Below are 26,859 nucleotides of genomic sequence, written 5' to 3'. Positions count from 1 at the left end.
GCACCAGGCTATAGCGTATGTCTAACCCGCACCTCAACCAGTTGCATGCATCGATGATGGCTTGAGCTGCTGTTAGCTACCATACAAGAACAAACTCAGCTTTCGCCACTCGGATCCGAGAGACAACATGACGTGGCACCTCCACCTCTACCTTATCACCAGTCTGTGCCATCCAGTAGAACCAATTCCACTGTATACCATCAGGCCGCTCCGTGGTGCGAGGAGCAGTTGCTAAGAGCTTGAGAGATACCAAAAAGATTGATTGATTGATTGATTGATTGGGACAGTGAAGCGATAGCTAGTCCGGTCTTATTGGATCTCGAGATCTCTTCCTAGAACGACAACATGGTGAGTCTTGTCAGATCGAGTTCATTCTGATCCGTAACTAATCGAACTCTCTTCTGATAGGGAGTTCCCGCACTCTTCCGATGGTTGTCCAGGAAATACCCCAAGATCGTATCCCAAGTTGTGGAGGATACGCCTGCCAAAGTTAGAGATGGCGACGGAGAGGTTGTCGAAGTGCCAATACGCTACGAGAGCGCCAATCCCAACGGATTCGAAGTGGATAACCTGTATCGTATGTCACAGCTCTCCATCCAGTAGCCCAAGCTGACGAATGGCTCAGTCGATATGAATGGTATCGTACATCCATGTACGCACCCTGAAGGCAAGCCTGCTCCGGAGACTGAAGAAGAGATGATGGTGGAAATCTTCAAATATACTGAGCGAGTCGTCAATATGGCTAGACCGAGAAAGGTCTTGATGATGGCTATTGGTGGGTGACCGTTTTCAACTGGCAGGTTTGGGACTTATAGCTGGTACAGATGGAGTTGCGCCTCGAGCTAAAATGAACCAGCAGCGGTCTAGACGATTCAGAGCGGCACAGGAAGCTGCTGACAAGGAAGAGGAGAGGCGAGAGGCGATCAAGATGTTCGAAGCGATGGGACATCCAGTCTCCGAGGAAACGAGGAATCAAAAGGGATGGGATACGAATGCCATCACACCAGGTCCGTTTCAAGCTCACTCTCTCTCCATAGCGTGGCTCACATCATTCACAGGAACACCATTCATGGACTTGTTGTCAAATTCCCTAAAATACTGGATATCGTACAAATTGACCAACGATCCAGGATGGAAAGATCTCAAAGTAATCATTTCCGATTCTTCCGTCCCTGGAGAAGGAGAGCACAAGATTGTCGATTGGATCAGGAGGCAGCGGTCCTATTCTGATTGGGATCCGAATACATCACACGTCATGTACGGATTGGACGCCGATCTCATCATGCTATCACTCGCGACACACGAACCACATTTCAGGGTTTTGAGAGAAGACGTTTTCTTTCAAGGGTCGAAAGGCCCTCAGACATGCAAGAACTGCGGTCAGCCAGGACATCTGGCCGCGAACTGCAAGAGTGAGTAAAGGCATGCACCAGCCATTTCCTGACCCTGCTTAGGCGAAAAATTGTTAAAAGATCCGAACATCGTGGAAAAGGCTAAGCCTGTCGACCCTAAACCGTTTATCTTCCTAGACATCTCTGTCTTGCGCGAATACCTCGCCATTGAGTTAAACGTGCCAGGTGTCCCTTTCCCCTTCGATCTGGAGCTCTCCATAGACGATTGGATCTTCATGATCTTCTTCGTGGGCAATGATTTCCTGCCCCATTTACCGTCGTTGGAGATTCGAGAGGGTGCGATCGATGCTTTACTGAAGATTTGGAAAGCCGAGTTGCCGAGAATGGGAGGGTATTTGACCAATCACGGGAAGGTCAACATGGCGAGGGCTCAGGTTATCTTGGAAGGAGTGGCGAAAAATGAGGATGAGATTTTTCAGCGCAGGAAGGAAGGCAAGTTCAGCTGAGCAATATGACGAACTTTCTCTGACTTGCCCCAAAGACGAAGATCGGCAAGGCGAGCGTGAGAAACGACGCAGAATCGAGGATCACCGTCGGCAAGATATGGCTCAGGAGGCCAAGGCCAATGGTCATTCTGAACCAGGATCGATGCAATTGAATGGCACAGAATACGTTCAGGTGACACCTTCCGCTACGGCTCGAGGCGGACCGCTCCACCCTTCCCTTCCTACCCGAACAGGCTTTGATACCGTGCCGACGGAAGCGGCCAATGGCTCGAAACGAATGACTGCGGATCAGCGTGAAGCTGCTGCGCTTCGAGCGGGCCCAGATGCTATCTCAGCGATGCAGGGATCCAATCAAGAGGCTATACAGAGTCGTAAAGCTGTTCGCATAGCCAATATGTCGGCCGCTGAGAGGCTCAAAGCGGAATTAGCAGGCGATTTGGACAGCGATGAGGAAGAGACAAACCCAGACGGCGCAGCAGGTGATCAGCCTGTCACAGTGGAAAAGACAGAAGACGATGAGAAAGAAGAGATGACGCTCGGGGATGCTGAAGAGGCTTTGGAAGAGCAGGCCGAGGACGACGGAGTCGATCAGACAATTTTGCCGCCCGCCGTGGAGGCGAATGGAGAAGAAGGCGAGGCGATCATCGATCTACCAGGAGACGAGCCTCAAAACGTTGTCCCGCCAACAGATGAGCGGACGGAAGGAGACGAGGAGCAGTCTGTGGAGCGTACCGGGGCCGGCCGCAAGCGTAAAGCGGAGGAGGTTGAGGATGATGCAGCAGATGGCGCTGAAGAAGGCAGCGACATTGAAGCCCCTCCAGACGAGGAATCCAACCAGGTCGTATCGAAGAAGAAGCTCAAGGTAAATCCTGATGGCACCGTCGAAGGTTACGAGGACGATGTGAGGCTGTGGGAGCCAGGATACAGGGAGAGGTATTATGAGAAAAAATTTGGCGTGTCCTTGTCAGACACTGCCTTTGTGTCAGAGTAAGTCGAGCCCTGTTTTTCACTTCATATGAGCATTCATGCTGATGTACCTGTAGGATCACCCGTGCATACATGGAAGGTCTCTGCTGGGTTCTGGAATACTATTACCAAGGTGTTCCAGCCTGGGATTGGTTCTATCCTTATCATTACGCGCCTTTTGCTCAAGATTTCCAAAATGTTGGAGCCCTCAATATCACATTCGAGACTGCAGCGCCCTTCACTCCCTTCGCGCAGCTCTTGGGTGTCTTCCCCGCCGCCAGGTGAGTCTTATCTGAATCTAAAGTGAGGTTGGCTGCTGACGAACCCAGTCGAATTCATCTACCTGAGCCTCTCCAGCCCCTAATGACGGACGAAGATTCGCCCATTATCGATTTCTACCCTGATGATTTCGATATCGACATGAATGGCAAGAAGATGGCCTGGCAAGGTGTTGCCCTGCTTCCCTTCATCGATCAAACGAGATTGTTAGCGGCACTGGCTTCAAAGGTCGATCAACTCACACCAGACGAACAACGTCGGAATAGATGGGGGGAGGCGCGCATGTTCATCTCGGATGGTCATGCGCTTTTCGATGCTTTTTGCAAGCTTTATACTCTCAAAGCTGGATCGTCGGTGAGTTACGGCCTCCTCTAATGTATCTGACCATCAAAGCCAATGCCTATCGATTCTCGCCTGTCTCAAGGGACAAATGGTCAGGTGCTCGCTGATCCACTCGTCGTTCCGAACTCTGCCTTGGACTCACCATTGCCGTCCATATCGGAGTGCCCAGATTTGACCACCAACAACTCGTTGGCCGTCCGATACTACTTTCCTCGACAGAAACATAAGCATCGCTCGGTCATCCTAAGAGGATATCGCCCTCAAGCAGCTGTGCTCACCGAGAGCGACCGAGATTGGACTAGAAGAGGTGGACCAGGACCTGACCGACGAGGTGGACCAGGAGGCAACCGAGGCGGTGGACGAGGCGGTTACTCCAATGGTGGACCCGGAATGTCTCATGCGAATCACGGCGGTCCACGAAGAGACGGCTATGGTGGTGCTGGCGGTCCCAGAGATGGTCAGAGATATCCTTCAGGTTCAGGCGCACCATATCATGCCCCGCCTGCCCCCGCTACTGGCGGACCCGGGTACGGCGGTGGATATGGCGGAGGTGGAGGATATGGCGGTTACGGTTATGGATCCAGCGCACCGTATGCTGCCGGACAGGGGTACCCCAGTCACGGCAGAGATAGAGATTATCGTGGACCACCCCCTCAATCGGCTTATGGCGGTAAGTGGAACGCATTGACGAGTCCGTACCGTGCTGAATGATACTAGGTTATGCCCCTCCCCCGCCCTCGCGCAATCCCTACGCGCCTCCGCCTGCTCCTGCACATCCATATGGCGGCGCTCCTGCCCCATCATATGGTGGATCATATGGCACATATGGAGGCAATGGAGGATACCCACCACAGAACGGTTATGGAGGGTATGGCGGTGCTGCGCCTAGTCGTGGACCTCCTAACGGGGGTGGTGGATCCTATGGTGGACAAGGCGGAGGTCACAACCCCTATGCTCACTCCCGAGCGCCACCGCCGCCTCCCCCTTCAAGACGATATTGAGCTGAGCTCTTATAAGTTTTCGCCTTTCATTCTTGGAGCATCCATCAAATTTTGGCGATCATCCTCAAACTGTCATGGAGATTATTTGACCAATCAGATTGTATCCGACATGTTCTTGTAGCATTGTGTACTCTAGGCATTTGCATCATACATATAAAGGTGTAAAGATGGACGAGGGTCGATCGGCTTGAATGGTGGTACTCAGGTTGACGCCTCGACGATGGCCTCTATCAGTCGGATCACGACTTGTTTGCCCATCTCCACTTCGTGTTCCTCTTGTAGATTTGGCATATGTAAGAACAGAACTGGTCCTGTTTTTTGACCCTCCCCCTTGACGTTTTGCTTTTTGTACCATGCGAGGGAGGTGTAGTATATGAATCCACAGCAGAAAGTACCGACCCCATCGTTACCCGTCACTTGGGAATTCGGCACCTCTTTGCATCGCTCCTGCCAGATTTCCACAACCTTATCGCGCTTCAATTGTGTCTCCAGTCGATCAGGCCAGCTTTGTTCTCCATCTTCACTGGGCTCTGCTCCAACGTTGGAACCGTCATCATCTTTGGCGTTCTTGTCCAGCTGATAAGGCAAGACTGATTGACCGGGGACGACTTTATCACCTTCTTCTAGGGTCCAGCATTTCGTGTCGACATCAGGATGAACGAAGCCTGTCCGTGGAGCGCTAAGCTCTAGATCAAATGTCGGTCGACCACCATGTAATCCCATATGCAGGACATAGTCTGCTTGAACATCTTCCAACAACTTGGGGATCGACTCGTGGATCTTGTGATACGAGACCGGGATGGGAGACTTGACGATCACTTCGATGGGTGGACGACCTGACGTCCCGGGTAGATGCGAAGGCAGCTTTGACGCAACGCTGTTGGAGGGATTGACAGTATTGGAAGCCCATGGCTAGGGTGCACCGTATGTTAGCGGGTGATCACAGTTTGAGTGGAGATGATGCTTTACTCCGAATCCAGTGACCAGGACACGTATAGGTCTCTGTTCATTTCTCACAACCTCCGTCACAGTCTCTGCACCCTGCTCTGTCCTATCTATAGCTGGGACCATGTCTGAAATGCGATGCAAGATGATTCATACATCGTCTGGTAGTATTGCCGGATGAATCGGATCTCAATTCATCGGCTATGGCCGTTGTATGCGGCGGCGGGTCTTCCGCGGTACCCGCACCGCGGGCACGTGGCCTCATCAGGCTCAAATCCTGTCCGTACGTTCGCAATGAACACCCAAACATGCGTCTAATGAGCTTGAAGGCTAGCTGCGAGCCGCTTGCAGATCGACGGCGACGAGTTCATGATCGTCGCCTTGGATGCCCCCTCAGATATTGCGGCCAAATTAGGCAGTGTCTGGCTTTGCCCAAACTTTGATCATGCCGTCTGAGACGTAATACGTCAATTCAGTGTTCGTAAGGACGGTCCGTGAGACATACCGTTACCCGCGGTTATCATCTCCTTACCATTCGGCTTACTCTCTATCCAGGTGATCCCTCTTTTATGAATTGGCTTGGGCGAGGACTCGATCGGTTTAGCCTGAGCACGATTAGCTGTCATTTTGCTCGACGCAGCTTGTTATCACTCACATCCAAGACGCTATATGCCCAAAGTCTTCCCTCCTCGTCTCCTGTCATGACGAGCCCTTCACCATATCCCCATGCAGCTTTGCTCCTCATATCGCCGACTTTGTGTCCGGAGAATGTCTGGAGGACGGCACCATTGGCACGATCAAAGATCCTCAGCTTGCCATCCATGGAGGATACAAGTAAAGTATCTTTTGGCGACGTAGGAGATGGAGTGACGCTGGACACTGGTGCTCCCACGACATCGTCGGTCATTTTACCCATGCGAAGATCGTAAGATCGAATACAGCCATCAAGAGAGCCAGTGATGATCTCAGGGATCTTGGCTGGGATAGTTAAGGATGTAATGGATGAAGTCGCTTCCTTGAGCGTCTGAATAGGATCGCGTGATACGGCTCTGTTTCAGGTCAGCCAAGGCTTCCCTTATTAGCGATTTTCAATCACCTCATGTCCCAGAGCATGACTTTTGCATCGAAGCCGCCTGTCATTGAGATTCAGTGATAATCGTTGGAAGATTAGTGTCTCACTCACCGCTCGCCAGGACTTGAGAATCCTGGTTGAACGCTACAGCATTGATCTTACCGAAATGACCTTGCAGTCGGCGGATAATTGTCCCAGCGGCTACGTCCCAGACGAAGACCATCTTGTCCCCTCCGCAAGAAGCGAATTTCGCATTGTCGTGTGCTCTAGAATTTACGTCAATCGCCTATGACTTGGCCGCATAGAACACCTACATGTCTAGAGCTAGGACCTCTTGAGCGTGTCCCTGATAGCATTTGATCTCTTTCCCTGCGGAAGGGTTCCACAATCTTATACTCCTGTCTCTTGATCCTGATAGACAGTACTTTGCTCCGTTATTGTATTTGACCACATTGACTGGGCCAGTATGGGCGTCTAGTCTTGAGGCGACGTCAGCGATGGGAGGACAACTAGCAGCGAAGACGTACAGCTGTATCTGCTTAGTCGGATATTCCAAATTCTCTGTGGTGCCTCTGGAGGGAGCCATACTGCTGGCTTCACACTCGCGATGTCAGTTATTGTAAAGTTGCAGCTCGACAAGGTGATCCTCCTCGCCATCAATTGTCCGTTCTTCGGAGTGATGATGTGGCATTGTCATCGGGTGCAGTGATAAGGATTTGTGACGCGGCACGGGGGAAATAGTGTGTTTCAGGTTGAATGAACGAGACGTGAATCCTCCAATTTTGGAGTGAGGAATGGAGCAGTCAACTACGGATTCACAGCATCGTCCATGATAGCTTAAGGATCCAGAGACTAGACTGTGGGCTCTGTAGCCTTTCTTGTCCACGGCCTCAACTTCATGCCCAGCTCAAGCACCTGATCCCCCTCCACATTGCGCGGGTGGACTTCCAAGTGCAGAACCGTGCGTCATGCCGGTCAGACCAGCTTCAAAATCTATATCTAGCTCGACTGCTCCGACAATGTCCTCAGCATCGTCTAGCAAGCACAGGATGGACCAGTCACTTGAATTGTACAGCAACAGCGATGTCAACAGCGTGCTGGGCAGACCTGAGGGAGGTGTTGGGGGAGAGCTTAGGGTCATCGCAACGTTGGTTGGGAGATTAGTGAACAAGGTGGGTCACTTCGATCCGACCGTGTTCAAGCGACACAAGACTGAATCCATTATTCCAGCTACCTTGCAACTCTGGCACGAGGCTCGGTGTGATGGAGATTGACCGGACCGTCACAGCAACTGTGCAGGCTCTACTCCAAATATCGAGTACTCAGCTTGGGGGCGTCGTGCATGCTTTGGTGATGGCGCTGGAGAATCTTTCAAAGGTAGGCGAGGAAAGGTTCACGGTGAAGATTCCTCAACTGATTCTGAGCTTCGTCAGTATCTCAATGCGGGCTTGAACACCCATGATGTCGCTCTTGAAATCTTGCAATCTCAGATATATATCTTGGACATTCTTTCTCGCTGTCTATCCCATCAATGGTATCTTCAAACACAGCGGCAAACCCAGCCTGTCAGCGATCTTCCAAGACTCTGGACCGACCCTGCCCCTCTCGATGAGAGCCTCGCGAAGTACCTTTTATCAATCATTCTGGTCTACATACGCCAACGGTTGAACGCGGATCAGGCTTCTAATCCTGGAACGTCCAGTCCTGCTCCGAGTCGCGAGACGAGGAATATTGGCATCAGCTCAGTGGTCTCATGGAATCGGTCTCTGTCGACAGGGGCTGAAACCGGTGGCATTGGAACCAACTTTTTGAGGGATCACTCGATACCGTCCGGGGATACCCGGCCGAACGGACCAAAAGAGACCAGATTGGCCGGCTTATGCGACACACCGCTCACTTGTGCTGCTCAGATGACTTCCGTCATCGCTCGGATCGTCTTCCACCTATCTTCATCCAATTGGCCAGTGCTCTTCACTCGAATCCGATCTCGGATCGCGCATCTGACGACTACAATCGAAGAGCATCCCGACCAAACCGAGATACGGCTCCTTGAATGGTCGAATATTAGCCGTGTCCGCCTAAGTCAGATATTGCAGGAGATATCCACCACTTTCATGCACATCAAGCGGCCGGCGCAGATCACCGTCGCCGCAGTCTTGCGTAAAGCTATATGGAACTTTATTGAACCGCATCCTGCCGAGTTTGAGGCATTAATCCAGTCTGAGCGTAAGATTGAGGGCGGAGCCGACGTTTTGTTCGACATACTTCAATCAATGTCGGATATCTCCTCTTCATCCGCTGCGCGGCGTACCAAGGTCTTCTACCCTCTGATGGCCATGCTAATGGTGCTTTGTCCGGACATTCTCAAGCGGATTGCCATGGGAGATCTGGGGTCAAAATCAGCTCCGGGGCTGACGAAGAAGCGCAACTTTATGGAAAGTTTGAGGAAGGGTCTCAACACGAGCAAGGGCATCGAAGCCTGCATTGTTTGTTATGTCGACTTTGTCAGCGCAGCTCATCGGGTATCCCCAAAGTTGGAGAGTTGCGGAGTGCGGACACTGATTCCAGACATTCAGGGTGATCTCAAGGTCAGTCCTGATTCATGTCGCGACCCACACTGAGCCAGGCGCCAGAACGCCATCCTGAACTCTCAATACAAGGACGAGATTGGAAGCTCCTCAATTTTCATCGACGGACTCACTGCTCTGTTCAATATCGACCCAAATGCTATTTCCTCTTCGGTATTGCCACGGCTGCTCGCAGACAAAAACGAGCTCAATCAGCTCATAGCTCTCAGAGCCATGCAGTTGACTGCTTCGGACAGTCGGCAGCTGCCCTGGACTCCACAATGCGATGTTCTAAGGGCTAGTACGGCTCTGACCATCCAGAAGTTGCTGTTGGTATGTAGCACCGGTCCGGACTCGGACGGAGCTGATATTATCAGACTCTCTCCAAGCACATTTTTGGTGACTCGACATCTCGCAGGCCTCGCGCTAGCCCTGAGCTCCCGTCTAGTCAAACCGACATTATAGCTGAGATCTTGAGGCTGTTCTCGAATGATCCTGGGTACATCCTGGACCGGAAGTCGCTCACTCCAGAGACTCAGAATCAGACTCTGGGCGCCATTGCGGCTCTCTTGGTAAGCCCAAGCCCAGCCCTCCTGCGACTCGAGGCATCAAAAGCCTGCAGCTCCATTCTAGAGGCGATCGGATCCATGGAGAGTGAGCTAGGTTGCAATTCGCAACTTGTCACCCAGTGGGCAGATTCATTGTGAGCCTCCTTGAAGGCCGGGCCCCAGATTAACAACTACCATAGGTGGAGGATGGGTCTTGATGCGCATCGTCAATTGCTATACGCGATTCAGAGCGTAGACTTGATCGATATCAATGACGCCTTCGACGCGGTAAGACACATATCGGAAGCATTCGTCAAAGCAGCCGAGCCACATCCAGAGGTGGGTTAGATCGTCTCATTTCGAGTTACATGCCTGATGTGTCTCAAGGCCTTCTCGTCCTCCGTCGCTGGAGACGCTGCGTCCCTCGTCGCTATCGTTTCGACCGTTGGACAGCTCTGCTCGCCGGATTTTGAGCACATTGCAGCAACTACGAGTGTGATGAAGACCATTATCAAGATTACCCAAATCGCCTACCAGGTCAAGCTGCCTTCTTCATCACCCGGTCAAACAAATTGGGGTGACCCCGAGAAACGTGTTCAAGCGAGAATGACGATGCTGAGAGATCTGAGCAGTCTACCCCCATCGCTTGGTGAGAATTGGACCTGCTTGGTAATCCTGAGGCTGACCCACCCCAAAGGTCGTCAACAACAACAGAGACAGCTGAGGAAGATTTATCGCCCATACTGTGTTCCCTCTACAGGTGGTATTGCCATCTGGACAGGTTGGGCGCAAGTGGCAAAAGTCTTGACGTCCAAGATCGTGGCGGCATATGCAGACTCGACGGTACCATACGGCGGCCGTTGTCGGGGTCTTGCACTGGACATCGAAGGTCTTGATGAAGGACAATCCAAACTTTGGCAGAATGTCATCTTGTTTCTCCTTTCGACCTGTGGACTGTGTGTATACGATGGGACACCTCCTCCAGCACTGGTCGACACTGTAGGCAAAGGAGTTTTACCGAGGATTTATGACGACCCGCCCGATCCAAGAGAACTGTGCGAGCAATTTATCAGGGATTGCGTGGACTTAATCGCCAGTCCCTCGGTTCATGTCAGAGAGATCTTGAAAGAGGGACTTGGGACTGAACTACCACTCTACTGGGCGAAGGTCATGGTCTCACAAATGGTCAAGTGAGCCTTGCAAAGTATTCGTGCGAACGATCTCGGCTGATGCCTTGTCAGAGTACTCTCCTTGAGTCTCAGTGCCAACGGGTCATTGATCTCCGAGTCGTATACCACTTTCGTCGACCAGATCCTTGTGATTGTCAGAATGACGCTTGATCGTCTTCACCAAGAGACTGCAGCTCCAACACAACTTGACATGTCATCCTTGCTGGCATTACTGTCACAGTATCTTCCCAGACTGGGCAGGGATGTCGACTCAATGCGCATAAAAATACGCTTCTGCCAACTTGTCGAGGCCATCGTACTCAAGTCGGATAACACATTACTGTCGAACGCCACCAGCATACGAAATACTGTACTGGATATCTTTATGGACTGGACAGGCGAGGGAGGCGTTGTGAGTCGTTCCGTCTAATCGATGGTTCTAGCTGATACAACCAGGATCGCGATGCGCATCGAAGAGATATTTCAGAAATTGGGAAAATCCAACGTGATCTGGAACGAGCCTCTCTCAAGGCAATGGTTCCCATCACCGATCGATTGTCCATCAAAACAGCCGAAGATGCTGAGAAGACGCAGAGTGCCCTCCATTCTCGACTGTTCCACAAGTATTTTCACCACCTAGTGAGAATCCTCGAACGTTCCCAAGCTCCAGATCTCACGGACTCGATGTCGCCACCATCCACGGCGTCCAGACCTATCGCAGGATCTTCATCTGAGGACATCTACTCCCTGGTCATCTCGACCATCTCCAACTTACTCGCCGCGAACATGGACGTCGGGCTAAAGCATTGTCTCAGTCTGGGCTATCACGATGAGATCTCTCTCCGGGTTGTCTTCATGCGCATTATGACTAGCATTCTCAAATCTGGCAACTTTGGCGGAACAAATTCGAAACGGCCTTCCTCCATACCCAAGGCATATCTCGGAGCTTTGGCAGGAAACAGTACGAATCTAGCTTTGGCGGTTGCGATCTGCGAGACCTGTCCCCCAAGTGAGATTGACGAAATGTCGCTGCTGCTGTTTCGAGTATTCGAAGCGAAGGGGACGATTTTGGCGCTACTCAAGGTCCTTACAGAGCGTGAAGTGGCCTTGACCAATCACGAACCGGACCTGTTTCGGGCCAACTCCATCACAACACGTATTCTTACCATCTTTGCCAAGACATACGGCTACAACTATGTCCGAGCAACTATTCAACCTCTGATACATTCTCTCCTGGAGAAACCTGATGAGACATCGTTCGAGCTGGACCCGGCGAAAATCGCGCCAAATGAGGATATCGAGCGCAATGCTGATCATTTGCAAGCAGTCTGTCAAGCCCTGCTTCATCTCATTTGTAACTCCGTACCAAAGGCGCCGACAATCTTCAGGGTCCTCTGTCACTACCTGTGGTCCGCGGTCGAAGAAAAATTCCCGGATTCGCGCCATTCCGTCGTTGGATCCTTCATCTTCTTGCGTTTCTTCTGCCCTGCCATCGTTGCTCCGGATCAAATAGACCTGGATGTCAGTCCTGACGCTAAAGAGGTACGAAGGGCCCTGCTACTCGTCACCAAGGTTATCCAGAACCTCGCGAGTAACGTCATGTTTGGGAACAAGGAGCCACACATGAAAGTTCTGAATCCTTTCCTGGAGAGAAACATTCACGAGGTCACCAAATTTTTGTCAAACATCGCTGTGCGGCCGAGATCGTATGAGATCTCACTAGCTGTAAAGGCATCACAGGAGGAGGCCAGCCGAGCGATCGATCCAGAAGGTGACGAGGCGATTCTGTGAGCTTGAGATTGTTCGGACTGGCCCGGGCTGACAATCCTCCAGACATCGGTATGTCTTCAAGCACCACACAAAACTGGAATCCAGCCTTGATGCCATGCCTACGTCCTTTGCTCGCCCTTCATCTGACAAGCCGTTGTCAGCGCGCGCAGAACTCGAGGGCAAAGCCACGCTTAGTCTCCTGCGGCAGATATTGGATGAGACTGGCGCTCCGGCTCACGCCACTATGATCTCAAGTACTGCCCGGACCCAGGGCTTCGACGACTTTATGAGTCATCATGCCGGTCGGAATACAGAGACGGTGTCAAACGCCTTTTACGAAGGGCCAGCGAGTCAAAATGGTCGGCGAATATTCTATTTTGTCTTATCCCGTGTCAGCGTCATGGACTATGATTTACTGGCATATCATGTCTTTCAGGTTTTGGACAATATCACAGACTTTTTCGACTTGGTCATTGACTTGACAGATTACAATCAAGCTAGCGAACTTCCCATACTCTGGCTGAAGCGGACCATCCAGTTGTGTCCACCGGGCATCTTCCCTTGCATCCATACCCTCGCTCTCTACAATCCAAACACATACGCTCGTGATCGCATAAAGCGACTGATTTCGGAACTCTTGCTTGTCGTTCCTGCTGCTGGCAAGAATGTGGTGGCAGTCAGCAGTCCCGCTGAGCTGGCCGAAGTCATCCCTTTCACCAGTCTGGCATTGCCGGAAACTACCATGATTCTCGCATACGAGGCTGAACACGTCTTTACGAATCTCTTATGCTTGTTGGATCACGAGAAGCAAGTGCCTGTGGTCGTCAAGCTCGGGCATGACTGTATGCAAGTGGCTTCGGTGAGTTTGAACCCTTCTTGTCGGCTGTGGCTGACGCCTACAAATAGTGGCGAAAGCAGGATCTCACCCCAGGCGTCAAGTCGTACATCATCGACGTGATTCGCCTGAAGGACATCGACGACATTGGTACGGGTGGCAACCTACCCGCGGACTACCTCATCATAAAGTACTCGCAGACGCAATCCTTTACCTTCATCTCAAGGAGTAAGGCGAGATCTGTGTTTGACGACCAGAGCTACGCTGACGAGCACCAGAGCGCATCGAAATGGCTCAGATTATTCGGACTGCTCGAAGTCGTCTTCGTGAGACTGTATCCAGCACTCGGACGCTTCGCTCGAGCGATGCCCCTGGAACTCTTCTTAATGTGGCATTGCTGAATCTTGCCTCGAATGACGAGTTGCTTCGACTCAGAGCCTTTGAGCTGGCCGGCGAGCTGAGCTCATTCTACAAGTGGGAAATGGCGTCTCGGCATTTGAGAGCCACAGGTGCGTCGATGCGGCTCAGTAATGAGATCTGGACTGACAATGCTGACGAAATGCAGCCGGTCTTATCATTCCTGGAAATTGTTTGAATTTGATACTCGATCTAAGCTCGTCCCTCGCTTTGTCCGCACCGCATCTGACCTTGGAGCTACTCAAAGAATGGTCCATCGGATTCACCAAAGCGGAAGCGTCCCAGAAGATTGCAGCTCTGCACTACGTGCAGCCTTGGCTTGCAAATCTCGACCGCTTTGCTCGGCCGTCCAGAGATGACGGAGTTGACTCCATCAAACAAGTGGAACACATTATTCGGTCATTAGCTGCAATCACGGTCTCTGAACGAAGGGTGAGCCAGCAAAACTTCTTTGAGATCAGCCGCTGATTTATGTCAGCGGCTGCATCTTGCTATACAGAGCAATGTATGGCTGTCATTCAAGGACAGTCACGAGGCTCTGATTGACATCATCGTTTCTGAGCTTCTGCATATGGCTGTCGACGCTGGTTTGGGTTCCGAGAAGCTCGATTGCGCGGCGGACATCCTTGTCTCTATCGAGTCTACGATCGTGCGGGGCAAGGTCATTGCGAGACTGCGGAAAGTGAGTGACGACTACCTGAGTCAAGTCAAATACTAATCATTCACGTCAGGCGATTGCGCGGACATACCTCAAACCTACTGTGAACTTGATCGATCACGTGTCATGGCCAGAGATATCCTCCTTAGCTCGGGTCCTCCAAATGCTGTCATTCGATAGCAAGTTTTACATCTCAACGCAGCTCTTCCTGCCCGAAGTCTTACATGTTGTCACTATGCTGCTAGGATCTGGACCGTTGGTCATGCGGCAGACGATCTTCAGCATTACAACGAATACGCTAATGTCACTGGTCGCGTCTGCGCCGACCGGAGACATGGACCCAGGGGCCCTGCAGGGATTACTCGCCCACTTGTCTCGACCTGAGACGATGAAAGCGTTTGGGCTAGAGTCCAGTCCAAGTTCGCTGGCTCTAGAAGGCATATTGGAGAAGGATGTAACGGCGGCATCTCTTGATTCGGTCGAGACGATCGCGAACTTCTTCACCGATATTCTAGTCGCTGCAGCTCCCTCCATTGGTGGGTCGCCGCCATGAGTCTCCTTCTGATAATGATACAGATACTGCTAACGTGTGGAGGGCTCGCTGGATGAGCTTGGTAGCTTCTACTTGCTTCCAACACAATCCTGCCACGCAGCCACAAGCGATCACGGTCTTGGGATGCTTGGCTTCTGACGATGTGGATGATGATCTGGTGTACCAGATTCTAGTAGCACTTGGATCGACTCTCTCGCACTTGACAGAGAACGACGACAAGCTCGTCACCAGCATGCTTCGTTGTCTGGCGCGAATTATTCCTGGTTTGTCGTCAGGCAGTCGTTATCCTCTCAGCCTGTTTTGGATTGCCATTGGGGTGTTGCAACTGGGGCACGTACCACTCTTTGACCCTGCCTTGGAGCTGCTACTCAGTGCTCTTTCAACGATGTCTGAAGCAGCCTCAGCATGCCCAATCACAGAGCTTTTGATGCAAGGACGATACGGTGGCGAAGAGGCGGCCAGAAGATTGGACCAGTTCTCAGGAATCTCATTTACCACCGACGTCTCATTCTCGCTCGTCGCTGTCATTTTCAAGGGGATCAGGCATCCTTCGACCAGGAAGCTCACGGTCGAAGCAATGATGTCGCTCCTGCGGCTTGCATCAGCGTTTCAAATCCAAGAAGCCAAAGGATTGATCAACGAGAATGGTGTGCCTTTCTTCATGGCTCTGTATCCGGTCTTATCCTGCTCGTCTGGAGACATCAAGGCTCTGTGGCAGGCCGCAAAAGTCGATCAGCCTGCTTCATCGGAGCCTGGCGATATCGCTGTGCTGGACCTTCTGAGCTTACCGTGAGTCACAGAGCTCGTATGCGAGTGACATAGCTCACGACCGGCGTAGGAACAACTCGACAGCCCTGCTCCTTGCGTCTCTGACCGTCTCGATATTGAATTTCTCAAGCTCTGAGACGGAAAAGTTGGTCCTCTACCGGATACTGGTCGAGGCAGCTATGGAAACGCCAGAAGTGATGGCGATGATGTGAGCGGCTTCCGGGCTGGAGGTTTGGGGACTCACCCGTCGTGATCAGCTACGATAGTCTCATTCCTCGAATGACAGCTGCTCTCGCCACGACATCATCTGTACCAATCATAAATGCCATCACCCTCATCCTGGAAAGAGCAATGGCGGACCCGAATTACACATTTCCGCCTACCCTCAATGCTTCTGAATCGACATCATCCTTACAACTTCAGGCAAAGAGCTATGCGCAGAGTATAAGCAGTGCACCTAGTGTCGGTCAATCCCCTCGGGATCAAGTTTTGGAGGATCTAGGCATGAGAGGCATTGCCGAATTGACGTTTCCGGCTATGAAATTGGACCAGTAAGTGTGACGAAGAGCAAAAGCAGTGTCATCCTTGAGTACTAATGGCCATACCAGGGTCGCATCTTTGGCCAAATGTGTTTCGGCACTTATCGATGCGTTCCTGGCCTGATTGAGTAACCTTGGATAAATGTCCAAGTCGCCCAACCCCTGTAATCATTAATTACCAAGCAATTAACGAATGCCCGGATCCAACGACGCTGTGTATGGAATTCGCGCCGAGGGAACGAATCTTGAATGGCATGGCAACGACTTAGAATACGACTAGACACGCATTTGTGTTGCCTGTAGACGAACTACTCTTACGATGCATCGGTTGGAAATCACACACACACACACGCAGATGACTGATACTACAATAGGATAACTAAAGTCCACCTCCAGAACCCTAGGAGCGGGAACTGTTCCACATCCGCCCATCAAGTCTCCAAGATACCCATGTCTCTCCACTTCTCCCCCAATTCAGCTACGCCCTGTCCCATTCCTTGCTGTGTCATCAAATCCTGCATGACCAACAGATCAAACTCTTTGCCGAACGCGAGGAAATGAGCAAACAACGAATTGAAGTGTGCTTCAATGGAAAGATGAATGATTTGCTCGAAGTGAGCGTGGTAGAGATGGGCAAATATCCTGAAGAGGTGTTTGTAGATGTGTTTTGCAGTATATGCAAAGGAAGATGGGAATTCTCGGCCTTTAGGAAGAGACATCAGAGATCGATCGGTGTTGTTGTGCGAACGGTACCCGACGTACCCGACTTTGTAGGAAAGACTGTCTCGTCATCTAGCAGCTTTTGAAGCCAGGACATGACGAAGTCAATGTACGTCGGTGCTGGTAAGGAGACCAGACGTTGATTTTGGTCAGGCCATAAGAAGTTGAGTCTGCCTTGCGTCAGCTGATGCAATTGTCAGACCGACGCCGACCCAGCTCACGTCGGTCCAGCCGACATGGTCGGACAGTTATTGAGGGTGCAGAACTCTGTCAAGACGCCATAAAAGTGGTTGAGATTGTGATAGAAGTCGAATACTAGTTGACGATCAGCCAAAGCTAGCGTGAGCGAGGAGAATTGACGCACGGTTCACAGCTACCCATTCGTTAACGTCGACGTATTTCGGAGGCGCGACAATGGTCTTGAAGGATCCTTTCACTAATGCAGCTTTGACGAATGGCTGGCAGAGATACAATGGTTTAGGAGCGGAAGATGGAGATGGAGGTGAACCAGTCAGCTCGGCACCGGGTGATGGAGGGTCAAAGAATCCATTTCCGGCTGTAGGTGTTTGATTAGGTGATCGCTTGGGAGCTCTGAGCCTTCTGATGGATGACACCGGGTCAATAAAGAGATTATGGCATCCACATGAGTGCGAGCTTACCCTATGGAGTTGAGGAAGGAGGACATTGAGTCGGAGCGGATTGGAGGGTCGGAGCGAGGCGAGTGATTGAGTGGTCGTGAGAGGGTCGTATAGCTTTCCAGAGCTGCTGGTTTGTCGTCAAATATTCGTCAAGGGGTCTTATGAAAGCTATGCAGTCCTCCCGCTGCACTGGTAAAGTCGTATCGAGCTTCACCGCTATCAAGGACCATATACTCACCACCTTTCGCGCCTTAGACGCGACCGATGAGTGATCGAAGGAATTGCGTGACGTGGCATACCCGGCAGAATCTTTATCAGATAAGTCCTCGAATGTTGTTGAGAGATCCGAGATGCTGGCTGTAGATTGAGGACTGATACATCGACGACAGACACTATGGTGTACATAAAAAGCTGGACAGATTTCGAGACGGTGAGCTTGCATGCTCCTTGCTTAGTCCTGAGGCTGACTCACTCTCTTTGACAGGCGGCCACAGACCTCTATGCCAAAGGACCAACCAAGGTAGACCAGGATACGCTCTCTTTAAACCGAGCTCATATTGACAAAATCGTCTCTACAGGTCCGCTATCTGGTCAAATTCCTACCAAAGACTGGGCAGCTAGCTCTAAAGCTAACAGATGATACGACCGTGAGCTGTCCTGCCTTCACCAGCGCAATTTGGCATTAAAGCCTTCGCAGTGTATAAAATACAAGACATTCTCCTCGATCATTCTGAACCGATTCGAATCCCTCAACCTCCGACTTCTATCACAAATGACCAACTCTCGTCCGAGGATACAGCAGTCTACTCTATCAGGCACAGCGGGTGGAGCAGAGAGAGCTACGAGTCCAGGATTGGAAGGTGACGATCCGATGACTGGTGCAGGGAGCCAACCACCAGAACCAGCATCAACGGACAAAGCGAGTGGAGGGGCTGCCGCCACGCCGAGTAAGAAGGGCACAGCTGGTAGCACAGGAGGCGGAGCTGGTGGAGGAGGAGGAGGAAAGAAGAAGAAGAAGGGGAAGAAGTAGAGATTCCATGGTCCATGTTCAGTGTATCATTACTAATGAGACATCCGCTTCGTTCTGCTGTATTGTACAGCTCATTTGGCTGCGGGTGCGATGCTCCTGTCGTACCGCATCACCCCCTCCCCACATTGTGGAATAACTATCTGTCCTGCGCGCGTATCTTGAGATGCTCGCCTGTGTCGTCGGACCATTATTCTGTCATGACTAGTTGATTACTACTGATCCCCCCCCCCCTCTCTTGTAGGAGCCACAACGCAAGGAGCCTCCTTCCGCCTGTCTTCTGCTGATAGCCAGCTTGGAGCAATGTCTCGAGAATCCTATGCATGTGTTTCAGCCAATCGTAAATTGGCCAAGAGCTATATGTTTATGAGAGAAGAAGTGGGAAAATATACAGGGGAGCTGGCTGTGTCTATGCTTAGAAATAGCAAAGTAATAGCGAGGACGGATATGGAAAAGAACGGAGCACTTATTGGGCCTGGTTAGAGGACAATTGCTCCAAGATAGAAGCCTTTTCTTGAGCCGAAAGTGTGTTGAGGATCCTGGTGAATCCTTCGAAGACTCCAGCTTGATTCGTTGAGCTGGACAGACAAGAATCAGCTCCAGTCCCCAAGACAAGATATCCAGATACTCACGCCCATGACAAGATGGTGTCCGAACAGTACTCGTCCTTGACGCTTTGAACATATGATTCGATGGCGTCGCCCGATTTCTCAATGTACGCCGCCACTTCGTTGTCGGCTGAGAGGTCCGAAGGAATGAATTCTGCCAAGAGAGTTTTGCGCTCGGGGTATGTGAGATTCGGGTTCGCAACGGCGAGACGTTTCATGATGCGCTAAAGACACATTAGCTGTGATAACAACACGAGTCAGGGCAATACTCACCACTTCCGACAACTTGCGCCTCAGAGACCAGTACACTGATCGTCGCGAGTTCTCCCAATCACAAGGAACACAGTTTGCCTTGGCCTTCATGCGTCCGCTTCGGTCGTCTAGACATGAAGGTGAGCGGTGACCCTTCGCAGCCTTGCTTTACTCACGCAGATCGGCGAACTCGAGAGCGATCGACTGATAAGCGGGCCACAGGTGCTTCTCCCTAGCGGCCAACTTGGCATCCGCCGCCGCCTTCTCCTCCGGTGTCGCATTTGATCCCTCAGCGGCAGCCTTCAGCTGAGCATACTCTGGGTCCAATCGGGCCATGGTGGCTTGAACCTTGGGTTTCCTGTATTTGACTGTAAAATGATGAGCGACACAGCTGGATATGGTATCGTCGTCGACTCACCCTCAACGATACCCTCTGGCTCCAAGACACCTCCTCTAGACTCGTTGTCCACGAACATGCTCATGTATTCCGGGTTGATACTCGGGTCCAAGACGACCCAAGCACCTCCTCGCAACTCTCCATTTGGCACAATGTACACGATGACAGGATGCCTGTAGCTGCTGAGACCATCAACAATTTTTGATCCTTCCTTGAGGATAGCTTGAGCCATGTCGGACATTCCACCAGAAAATCCACGGAAGTTTGCAAAGATGACCAAGGGCAATCCTTCACGGTTGGCATCCTCAATCGCAGTGGCAGTCTTTCGCGAGCTGTCAGGGAACCAAACGGTACCGGCCAACGAGACTTTGCTCTCAGTCGAACTTTCGTTTGCTGGGTCCGCTGGGTCCACACGTTCGATACTTCGAGTCTCAGCAGCAATGACAGCCACAGGGATACCGTGCAGACGACCTCGACCTGTGACAATAGTCTGAGCCCATCCGCCTGGAAAATTAGCTTAATGCAAGTGGTGTCGCTACTCACCCATGGTCTCGAAGAAACTGCCGTGATCAAGGAAACCAGATTTCCAGGTCTGGTGACCATCGACATCGACATTGCAACCAGCCAAGAATTGACGAGGGTCATAAGGTCCCTTAGGAGGTTTGAAGTCGACGTCTCTGTCCCAAGAGTCTCCTGTGGGAAGAATAGGGATTGCTCGTCCGCGGCGATCTGAGACAAGTCAGACGAGACTCTCTGATTGAGAGACCCGACTCACCCGGGATGAACATAAGGTAGTTGACAATCTGCAGGGCACCGTCTAAGTCGCTTGCCGCGACGAGGTGAGAAATACCGTTCTTGTACATGATCTGTAGTGCGTAAGTTGGGTTTCGCAATATATCAAAGGTAGCTCACCTGAGGTCCTCCCAATTGGATGTTGCTCGTGTAGACCTCTTTTCCAAGGACCTTGTTGATGGCCTGAGCTCCGGTGAGGATAATCGGTTGTCCCTCAACTTGGACAACACGTTGTCCCAAACGGACAAGATACGCTCCGATACCGACTGATCGAGCAGTGACCATTGAGATGGTGAAAATATCATCGTAGGCACGAGACGTTTCACCCGCAATAAGTGCGGATCCTCGAAGACACTCGACCCCAAGTCCATCTTTGACACCGATGATGTCAGTGAGCTTGTGTCTGCGTTGTCCTTCGACTTCGATTTCCGTCGTGATGACGCTGCCGGCTCCGAGCTGGTTCAACTTGTCAAAGTTGTCAGGCGTGAGGTAGAGGTAATCGAATCCTTTTTCAGGCTTGGAAGGGTCTCTCCAACCGACATCAAAGAGCGACATGACTTCCTCAGCGAGACCAATTCGAGCTCCTGAGTTGGCAGACAGATAAATTCTGGGCAGACCATGCTGACGGGCATACTGAGTAGCTTTGTAGAAGTACTCGTCTTCCAGAGGTCCAAACGATCCGATATTATAAGTGATATCGTTGGAGATGACCACGACTCGTCGACCTTTGCTGTACTCGGGAGTCTTCATGGTGAAGACCCACGCGACCATACCACAAGTGTTGAGACCAGGAGGTCGGTTGACTTCGGTCAACTCATTCCGCTCATCCAGGACCAACTCGGAGGCAGTGAGGAGATCAGATGGCATCTTTATATGCGGCAAGTAGGCAGTGAGCGATCGCCACGCCTTCTCGACAGCTTGACGGAAGAGGTCTGGGAAATCGTAAACATAAGTCGTGCCAGTAATATGAGCTTGGTATCGCTTTGGCTGGAGAGACTCTTTGGTGGTGTATGGGAAGTTGACGGGTTGCAAGTGGAATTGACCTTGGTCTCCGATAGATTTGAGGATTGCGACGCCCTTCTCATTGGTCACCTCTTGGTAGGCTTCGTATTTGACAACGAATCCAGAGACGTTTTCGATGAAGGCTCGGATGGGCAGAGCGTTGCCCTCTTCATCCTCGATAACGACTCGGATCTCAGCCTGAGTAACTCGCAATCTCCATAGTCGCTTTCCGTGACGCTCGATGAATCCAGCAAGAGCCTCTTGGACATCGTCAAAGCTGACATTCAGCGAGTAGACGCAGTTGACGCTGATGTGGTTGCAATCCGCTTGACGGTGTTGAGATGAGACGACCTCGAGTGTGTCGAGAATGTCACCGACCAACCGGTCTGTCTCCGAGATCAAGTATTCAGTCTGCTTCATGCTTCCGGTGAATCGACCAGGTCGAAGCAGGGCTCGGACGAAGAATCGCACGTCCGAAGTGTTTTCTCTGCCAACGGCATGGTAGACGTGAATCTGCCGGTTGGAAGAAGGTTGAGGCGTGATCTTGAAGTTGGACAAACGTCCCAATTCGAGCTGGTAAGCCAAGGCAGGCTCAATGTTTCGAATTGCCTCCTCTTCTTTCCAAGTCCCAGTCTCACCCTCTCGGAGAGTGACGTACGAAGGATACTGGTCCTTCCGGCACATGACAAAGGTGACTCGTCGGATACCCTTGCCATTGATCTTGCTTCCGTATTTGTTGGAAAGATCGTGGAAGCGCTGACTCAGCTCAGCATCAGTGTGTTCCTCTCCATCGTGTAGACGAAGGGCGACGTTCAAGACGTGTGGGTGACGAGCTTCTTTGCCATGTCGGTCGGTGAATTCGTTGTGGTTGAAAGCAGGGTACATGGCGAGCAGCTTGGGGAAACCAGCCTCGAGATCTGCGAGGTGATTGTACGAAGTCATGAGACCGAATCGGACGGGTTCAGCCTTGGAGTGCACGACATAGTTCAGGTCACTCATACTGGCGATTCGTGTCATGTCCTTGACTGAATCGATTCTGGGGGTGACGGGTTCAGCCGAGGTGCTGCCGAGCTTGAATCGCCAAGTGATGATGTGAGGGTCGCCCTCCTCCTGACCGGGCTCGTAGTCGAGGTGCATAACGTTGTACACACGGTAGGCACGTCGCACGTAAACTTCGAGTGCGGCAAGGCAGACCCAAGGGTCCTTGTGGTCGAAGAAAGTGGTGAGAACATCGAAGACGGTGTAGCGAGAATCGGTGACTTCCTTCAGGAGATCGCTGGAGGGCAATCGGTGGCCTTGACCGCTTTCACCATAGTAGCTGGTAGTGACGGAGGACTTGAGGAGCTGCTCCAGTTGGCCTAGACGCTCTTCGTAGCTTGGCAAGCTACCAACAATCATAACTTCCTTTGCCTTGAGAGCGACCTTGGAAGTGGGTCGACTGTCGAGAGCAGCCATTCGGCTGAGAGCATTATTGATCCGCGATTCAGGAGTCATGGAGGCTTCAGGGGATGCAGCACGGATGATGTCCAGAAGAGCGAGAATCAGCTTGGTCTTGAGTGCAATCTTGGAGTGTGATAGAACAAGTTTGACGACAGAGTCAAGATCCTTGTTATCTTCTCGCAATTTGAGCACAACATTCTCCTGAGTGCGGACTGAGTCGGCGAACGGCTCCTCCACATCGGTGAAGAAGTTGAGCAGGTCGGCCCAAGTCTGCCACTCGTGAACTTTGAGTCCGTGGGCAAAGGCATCGATGAGAGATTGAAGGGGGGTAATGGCAGCGCGGACTTGGGCTCGCTCCTTGGCCTGCACACTCTCTTCGATGAAGTAGTCGATGGATCGCTTGAGCTTGGTCGATGGGAATTCGAGCTTCTTAGCTCGGCCGCTGTCGATGATGCTTCGGACCTCCTCGTCTAGCTTGGCAGGAATTCGACTGCTGATGGCGGAGAGGACGTCTTGCGCATGAGCGTAGGGCAAGTCGGGGTTTCGAAGAGCGCCTTCAACGATTCGCAGCGAGGGAATGACAGCAGCGCTATTGTCGTATCCAGACAGATTGTCGTACAAGACCTCGAGGTGTTCTCGGAGAAGTTGGTGAGGCTTTGTACCGTATCGACCGTTCTTGAGCTCAAAGGTTGGGAGCATGCCCTCGAAAGGCTTGGCGAACTTGACCTTGGAGGGGTCATCAAGAGTCAAGATTCCGAGAAGCTCTCCCTGAGCCAGAGTTTGACCCGGTTGCTTCATGAATTGAGCGATACCAGATTCGTTGGCATTGACCGCCATGATCATCTTCATTACTTCGATTTCGGCAAAGGCATCTCCGGCATCAATGTGATCACCGGAGTCGATTAGGTATCGGACGAGCTTTCCAGGACTCGGAGATCTCAGCTGAGTGGGATCCTGCTCATCTTCAATCATACAGGTCTTGGAGTCGATGGAGAGGACCATGGCTCCGACTTCTTCTCGCCAGTAGACAGTGTGGGAGGCACCTTCGAGGGAGACAAGCAATCCACCGTCGCTCAAAGTACGGCTTCCGACGAAAATACGTCCTCCGTTGAGGTACAGGGTGAACGAGTTCAGGGACGACTTGGCCATGGCGAAAGAGTACCGGACACCTTCGTAGATGAACTCGCTCTTGAAGAAGGTTTGAAGAGTATCCTTTGGGGGAACTTGACCCTTGTCCAAAACAGACTTGTACTTGGCCAATGAAGCTTCGTAGGCAATGTGAGCCTTGACGACGGCACCGCAAATGACGGCGACAGTAGCATCCGGTCGCTCGGACGTCATTCCCTCGGCAATCAACGAGTCGAGCCATTGAGTGGTCAAGGTGTTGTTTTCGAACTCGGGCTTTTCGAGCAACTTGATGAGGTATTCGACAGTCGTTCGGAATTCACCTCGAATGCTCAGTTCCTTCAGTGCAACGACCATTGACTTTCGGGCTTCAGATCTCTCCATACCGTAGGCAAAGATGTGACCGAATTGGGAATCGGCATATTCGTGCAAACCTCCGGCTGATGAGACGGAGAAGTAACCCCAGACGTTTGAATTCGATCTGAAGTTCAGCTCTGTCAGGGCACCTGAGGAAGGCTTGAAACCAGCATCAGGGTTTTCACCCGTGATACGGCAGGCGACAACGTGACCTTTGGGTTGAGGTTTACGCTGCTTGTTGACGGATTCAGGGTTGGTACCGTCAAAGTCGATCTCCGTGTTGGAGTGAGGATCCATTCCGTAGAGAATTCGAATGTCCCGAATGCGGTGTAGGGGCACACCCATAGCGATTTGGAGTTGGATGGCGGGGATATTGCATCCACTGACCATCTCAGTGGTGGGATGCTCGACTTGCAGACGAGGGTTGAGCTCGAGGAAGTAGAAGGAGTCGTCAGAGTGGGAGTAAAGGTATTCGACAGTTCCTGCCGAGACGTATCCGACGAGTTTTCCCAATCGTACGGCAGCCTTTTCCATCTCTTCAAATGTTTCAGGTCGAGCAATGGTGACCGGGGCTTCCTCAATAATCTTTTGATGTCGTCGTTGAACGGAACAGTCTCGACCGAAGAGGGAGATGGCATTACCGTATTGATCGGCAATGAGCTGGACTTCGAGATGCCGGGCAGAGCCAGCAACCTTCATGACAAAGATGGGTGATCCTGGATCACGTCAACGAAGCGCTGAGAATGACAGGAAATCCTTGCTCACCCGGCACTTCACTAGCGACAGCTTGGAAGGCACCTCTGAATTTTTCTGGATCATCGACTTTTCGGATACCCTTTCCTCCTCCACCTTCACTTGCCTTGATCATGACGGGGTACCCGATCTTATCGGCTCGAGCAAGACCTTCCTCCCAGTTGTGGATGCAGGCATCGTCGTAAGCCTTGTCGGGGACAGTGACGAAACCTTGGTCCGAGAGAGTGGTCTCCGAAATGCCAGTACCGGACCAAGCCATACAAGGGACATTGGCGTGTTGAGCGACGATAGTGGAAGAGATCTTGTCTCCCAAGGATCTCATGGCGGATCCGGGAGGACCAATGAAGACAATCTTGGACTTGGCAAGAGTCTCGGGGAGTCGAGGATTCTCAGAGGCGTGTCCCCTGGGATGAACTCAGAATTTGCACACAACAGGAGAACTCACCATCCGGCCCAGACGGCATGAACGCCGGCTCGTTCCGCAACGTCGACAATGAGGTCGACGTTGGCATAGTTGTTGTTGTTGGTTCCTCCTGGTACTTCAACATAGCGATCAGCCATTCGGATGTATTCCGCATTGATTCTCAAGTCATCTGGCGTAGCCATGACTGTGAATTCAATCTGACGATCAGATCCGAATGTTTCGTATGACCATTTTCGGATCGACCTGATCTCCTTGACGGCACCGATACCGTTATTGGCGATCAGGACCTAATGGTAGAGCGTAGGGTGAGTGAGGGGGCATGCGAATAAAAGTGCTCACCTTTGTGATGACGGTGTGACCGCCTTGAGCTTTGACAAAGTCTGTGACTCTGCCGGATGGGGCCACTTCGAGCGAGTTGGCGCCTGATGATGGATGATCAGTATCTAAGCTGGACGGCGGCTGCGGACACTAGTGGAGGTGGAGTGAAGGGTCAGCAGAGGTGCCGCAGGTCCTCTACTATCCATCGCGACCTCTTGGCAAATGTGCACGCCAAATCCTCAGCACACCTGAGATCCGGCAGATTGGACGACCAAAGAACATTACACTCACCGATGAAATGAGCTATTCTGCTGTGGTCGTACATCTCGGCATGACCAGCTTGAGAAGAGCCGTTGGGAGTGGAAGAGGAAGCCATGATTGGCTAGAGCGCAGTCTGCGCAGAATTCAGACTGAGGTGAGGATAGAAAGTGGGAGATATCCAGTGATGGGGCGAGGCAACGAAAGAGTCCAGGTGCTTGTTGTCGCCTGTAATGTCGTTCGGTACCAGTAGGTGTTTTTTTCTGAACCCGCTGAGCAGAAGATAGAGAGAAGGAGCGCACCCTCCTTCAATCGTCGCTGGGTATACTTGATACGACGATGTCAAGATTGGAATGATAAGAGGTCAGATGGGGATGTCAAACAAAAGTATGCTCCATCTTCATTAACTTTTGGGACGCAGAGGCCATGCGCTCATCCCCCTCGCCCCGGCTAAAAATCAT

General features: G+C 51.7%; 7 protein-coding genes across 7 annotated transcripts; 3 read left to right on the top strand and 4 right to left on the bottom strand.

The window, feature by feature from the left end:
• The first annotated feature begins 182 nt into the window (after nt 1–182).
• On the top strand, nt 183–4,547 carry BD324DRAFT_325543 (XRN 5'-3' exonuclease N-terminus-domain-containing protein). The gene is made up of 11 exons (XM_022012488.1): nt 183–348; nt 409–577; nt 626–775; nt 825–1,007; nt 1,059–1,412; nt 1,455–1,844; nt 1,894–2,845; nt 2,902–3,105; nt 3,154–3,457; nt 3,497–4,115; nt 4,163–4,547. The coding sequence occupies exons 1-11, from the start codon at nt 346–348 to the stop codon at nt 4,444–4,446; spliced, it is 3,612 nt and encodes a 1,203-aa protein (XP_021873191.1). The 5' UTR covers nt 183–345; the 3' UTR covers nt 4,447–4,547.
• Nucleotides 4,548–4,607: 60 nt separating this feature from the next.
• BD324DRAFT_325540 (hypothetical protein) lies at nt 4,608–5,687 on the bottom strand. Its single transcript, XM_022012487.1, has 2 exons — nt 5,416–5,687; nt 4,608–5,358 (listed from the first exon to the last, which is right to left on the bottom strand). The coding sequence occupies exons 1-2, from the start codon at nt 5,515–5,517 to the stop codon at nt 4,648–4,650; spliced, it is 813 nt and encodes a 270-aa protein (XP_021873190.1). The 5' UTR covers nt 5,518–5,687; the 3' UTR covers nt 4,608–4,647.
• BD324DRAFT_619263 (putative nuclear mRNA splicing, via spliceosome-related protein) lies at nt 5,550–7,092 on the bottom strand. Its single transcript, XM_022015153.1, has 7 exons — nt 6,991–7,092; nt 6,778–6,942; nt 6,575–6,729; nt 6,488–6,524; nt 6,047–6,440; nt 5,897–5,996; nt 5,550–5,843 (listed from the first exon to the last, which is right to left on the bottom strand). Exons 1-7 carry the CDS (start codon nt 7,047–7,049, stop codon nt 5,803–5,805), a joined length of 951 nt encoding a protein of 316 aa, XP_021873189.1. The 5' UTR covers nt 7,050–7,092; the 3' UTR covers nt 5,550–5,802.
• Nucleotides 7,093–7,234: 142 nt separating this feature from the next.
• On the top strand, nt 7,235–16,607 carry BD324DRAFT_619260 (putative ras GTPase activator). Its single transcript, XM_022015152.1, has 20 exons — nt 7,235–7,635; nt 7,694–7,840; nt 7,897–9,051; nt 9,097–9,363; nt 9,408–9,733; nt 9,779–9,917; nt 9,966–10,227; nt 10,276–10,768; nt 10,820–11,159; nt 11,204–12,534; nt 12,581–13,376; nt 13,424–13,580; nt 13,631–13,861; nt 13,918–14,201; nt 14,248–14,451; nt 14,501–14,963; nt 15,004–15,769; nt 15,819–15,956; nt 16,006–16,299; nt 16,357–16,607. Exons 1-20 carry the CDS (start codon nt 7,432–7,434, stop codon nt 16,409–16,411), a joined length of 8,052 nt encoding a protein of 2,683 aa, XP_021873188.1. The 5' UTR covers nt 7,235–7,431; the 3' UTR covers nt 16,412–16,607.
• Nucleotides 16,608–17,876, bottom strand: BD324DRAFT_619256 (putative ploidy maintenance protein). The gene is made up of 5 exons (XM_022015151.1): nt 17,667–17,876; nt 17,372–17,607; nt 17,229–17,322; nt 17,050–17,177; nt 16,608–16,990 (listed from the first exon to the last, which is right to left on the bottom strand). Exons 1-5 carry the CDS (start codon nt 17,690–17,692, stop codon nt 16,719–16,721), a joined length of 756 nt encoding a protein of 251 aa, XP_021873187.1. The 5' UTR covers nt 17,693–17,876; the 3' UTR covers nt 16,608–16,718.
• Nucleotides 17,877–18,009: 133 nt separating this feature from the next.
• On the top strand, nt 18,010–18,715 carry BD324DRAFT_619251 (signal recognition particle, SRP9/SRP14 subunit). The gene is made up of 4 exons (XM_022015150.1): nt 18,010–18,075; nt 18,130–18,165; nt 18,224–18,292; nt 18,343–18,715. The coding sequence occupies exons 1-4, from the start codon at nt 18,040–18,042 to the stop codon at nt 18,673–18,675; spliced, it is 474 nt and encodes a 157-aa protein (XP_021873186.1). The 5' UTR covers nt 18,010–18,039; the 3' UTR covers nt 18,676–18,715.
• Nucleotides 18,716–18,978: 263 nt separating this feature from the next.
• Nucleotides 18,979–26,818, bottom strand: BD324DRAFT_619248 (acetyl-CoA carboxylase). The gene is made up of 12 exons (XM_022015149.1): nt 26,432–26,818; nt 26,162–26,244; nt 25,844–26,109; nt 25,411–25,802; nt 20,842–25,361; nt 20,705–20,795; nt 20,473–20,658; nt 19,951–20,433; nt 19,709–19,900; nt 19,554–19,660; nt 19,305–19,504; nt 18,979–19,250 (listed from the first exon to the last, which is right to left on the bottom strand). Exons 1-12 carry the CDS (start codon nt 26,514–26,516, stop codon nt 19,139–19,141), a joined length of 6,717 nt encoding a protein of 2,238 aa, XP_021873185.1. The 5' UTR covers nt 26,517–26,818; the 3' UTR covers nt 18,979–19,138.
• Between the last annotated feature and the right edge of the window lie 41 nt (nt 26,819–26,859).

Source organism: Kockovaella imperatae (assembly GCF_002102565.1).
Source record: "Kockovaella imperatae strain NRRL Y-17943 chromosome Unknown BD324scaffold_3, whole genome shotgun sequence".
Classification (NCBI taxonomy): domain Eukaryota; kingdom Fungi; phylum Basidiomycota; class Tremellomycetes; order Tremellales; family Cuniculitremaceae; genus Kockovaella; species Kockovaella imperatae.
Note: the sequence above shows the minus strand (reverse complement) of the source record. Positions and strands in the feature narration are given on the sequence as shown.